Below are 2,421 nucleotides of genomic sequence, written 5' to 3'. Positions count from 1 at the left end.
GCCAAACCCAGTCAACCATACAGGCTGCAGTCTACAACACTCTGTCGTGGGCACAAATGTATCAAACTCGTTGTATTTCAACATTTTGTGGAAGAGTGCAGAGGTGAATCCAAATTTGAGCTTGCTTCAACAGGTTCATTTTGGTAAATGCATGTATAATTTCTCATGAAACGTATTCATCAGAACATGTTACTAGCGTCGACGATTTGAATCACCTCATGGACAGAATCACAACCACCTAGCCTTCAATTGATACAAGACTAGCACATAAGACAAGAGAGAATTCAAACATTCCATCTAATCGTTTCAGATGCAATTCTATGCATCCAATTTAAATTATTACAAATAATACAACTACATTACAAGGAAAACGAATCAGTAGCAACAAGCACGTCATCCCCCTCCCTCTTCTTAACCCTCTTCTTCCTCTTCCCACTAGTAGCATCAACCCCATCACTCAACGTTTTAGCCTTCAGCACCCTCTCATCCTTCTTTCCAAACCACTCCTTCACACCCTCTTCAGTGCAATCATCCAGCACCATACTCCCGAGATACCCCTTCCGATACAGAGTCACGAATTTCAACGCGGCTCGATCCGCGTCCCATTCCGTGACCTGCTCTATAGGCACAGCTAGTCCTTTCGGTGACGTGTCTGCGCGGATATTGTATTTCTTGGCGACGGCTGTGAGGACGGTGGATAGGTCGTCTGTTGGAGCCGGGAGGGAGAATTCGTGTGGGTAGATGGATTTGCATGTTTTGGAGAGGTTTAGACGGAAGAGGAGGTAGTCTGCCACGTCAATCATTACTGTTGTGGAATCCTTTGTGCCGCCTGTGAGGGCGATTTTGAGGCCGTGGATTGGGTCGATTATGTGTGGGTCTATTACTCCTACATGAGTGAAAGTATAATTTGGTATGTGCAAAACAAGACACAGTAGCTTGTGGAGTAATTGCAAGTGGAGCAAGCATTTCCCTTTTTCACATAACAGACCCTTACCCGGAGTATCAATAAGATAAATATTAGGATCCTCGTGTATCTTGACCTTGTTTTGAATTGCTCTTGTTACTCCAGCGTGAGGAGCTACTGGAGCGACCTTGTCCCCTATTTCATAATTGTAACGCTGGTTTTTTTGGCAGTCCATAAAATTCGACACTCCTCCATCCCATTACCTCTTTTCAAACCAATATATCTCAGAGCATTGATAAGGGAAGATTTGCCTACATTGGGCACACCGACAATCATCATGGAGAGATATGGGTATTTAGATGGATCTCGTTGTGCCTTTTCTGCGAGTGAGTGAGTGAGGAGAGTAGAGAGAGTGGGATGTGAGATATTAGGGGGAAGCTTGTAACAATCATAGATGCGATGCCATCTGGTATACACAATATGACATTCACCGTACCAGTAGCATAGTTGAGTATCTGGCTCACACCGTGATACTTGAAGGCATTGGTGAATAGACTCTGGCAGCCCGTATATTTGAGTATCGAGTCCTGTATCGACTATAGAACGCCACGATGTGTTACATCCAAACATCCGTCTTGCTTTTATGAATCTTTTTTTGCAATGTAGACATACCAGCTGCAAATTCTTGCTAGCCAAGTCGCTCTTATTAAAGACAATGAGCCTGTCTACACCTTTTAGGACGTTATCTAGTCTCAGATTGGCGGATGAGAATGGGATGCGTGCGTCTCGTACTTCGACAACCAGGTCGACATTGAAGAGTGAATGTCGGAGATCTCGAAGTGCTTTTGACTGATGGCCCGGGAACCACACTAGCTTGCGGCTGTATGAAAATGTCGTGCGGAATGTATTGGTCGCTGCCTGCGTCGCTGCCTGCATCACTTGATATTGATTTGTTTGTTGGAGGCTTGTGTTGCAATCAATAACACGTTCCTGTCATTGAAATAAAACACGTCCCATATAACGCCACGTGAACGGTACTAGTCGAACCGTCTCGCTCCTATCATCCAGTATATTCACTCTTTTCTATTATATAGACCCCTCCAACTGCACATAAGGTTACTATCGCAAGAGTCGTGAACTCGACCATAATGGACCTCCACCATCAGCACAAGATGCCTACTGTAGAGATCGTCGAGCACACTCCTGCTAAAAGCCCATCCTCACCACCTAAGCATCTAACTGAACTCACCGTAAGTGGGCTGCATAGCCATCATCATTTACTGGGTGTCGTGATTTCACATTGATCATCATTGTTTGCACTAATGACAACACTGCGGTATTGCAAACACAACTGATATACATGCAATTGCATTATAATGCTAATCAGATACTCAACTACCGCCCTGTCTAATGTCTAATATCAAACACCCATCACACACACAACCAACAGGCACGTCTCATCCATGACGAAAACCTATACGTAATGGCAGACATTGGCTCGCAATCACCATCCCTAT

General features: G+C 44.5%; 1 protein-coding gene across 1 annotated transcript; it reads right to left on the bottom strand.

Annotated features, from left to right (window-relative positions):
• Positions 1-359: 359 nt before the first annotated feature.
• Positions 360-1,840, bottom strand: SmJEL517_g02346 (uncharacterized protein; the record flags this gene model as incomplete). The annotated part of the gene is made up of 5 exons (XM_031168274.1): positions 360-886; positions 995-1,099; positions 1,168-1,284; positions 1,401-1,500; positions 1,577-1,840. The coding sequence occupies 5 exons, from the start codon at positions 1,838-1,840 to the stop codon at positions 360-362; spliced, it is 1,113 nt and encodes a 370-aa protein (XP_031025735.1).
• Between the last annotated feature and the right edge of the window lie 581 nt (positions 1,841-2,421).

Source organism: Synchytrium microbalum (genome assembly GCF_006535985.1).
Source record: "Synchytrium microbalum strain JEL517 chromosome Unknown SmJEL517_scf0009, whole genome shotgun sequence".
NCBI classification, from domain to species: Eukaryota; Fungi; Chytridiomycota; class Chytridiomycetes; order Synchytriales; family Synchytriaceae; genus Synchytrium; species Synchytrium microbalum.
This window is presented reverse-complemented; position numbering and strand designations above follow the sequence as displayed.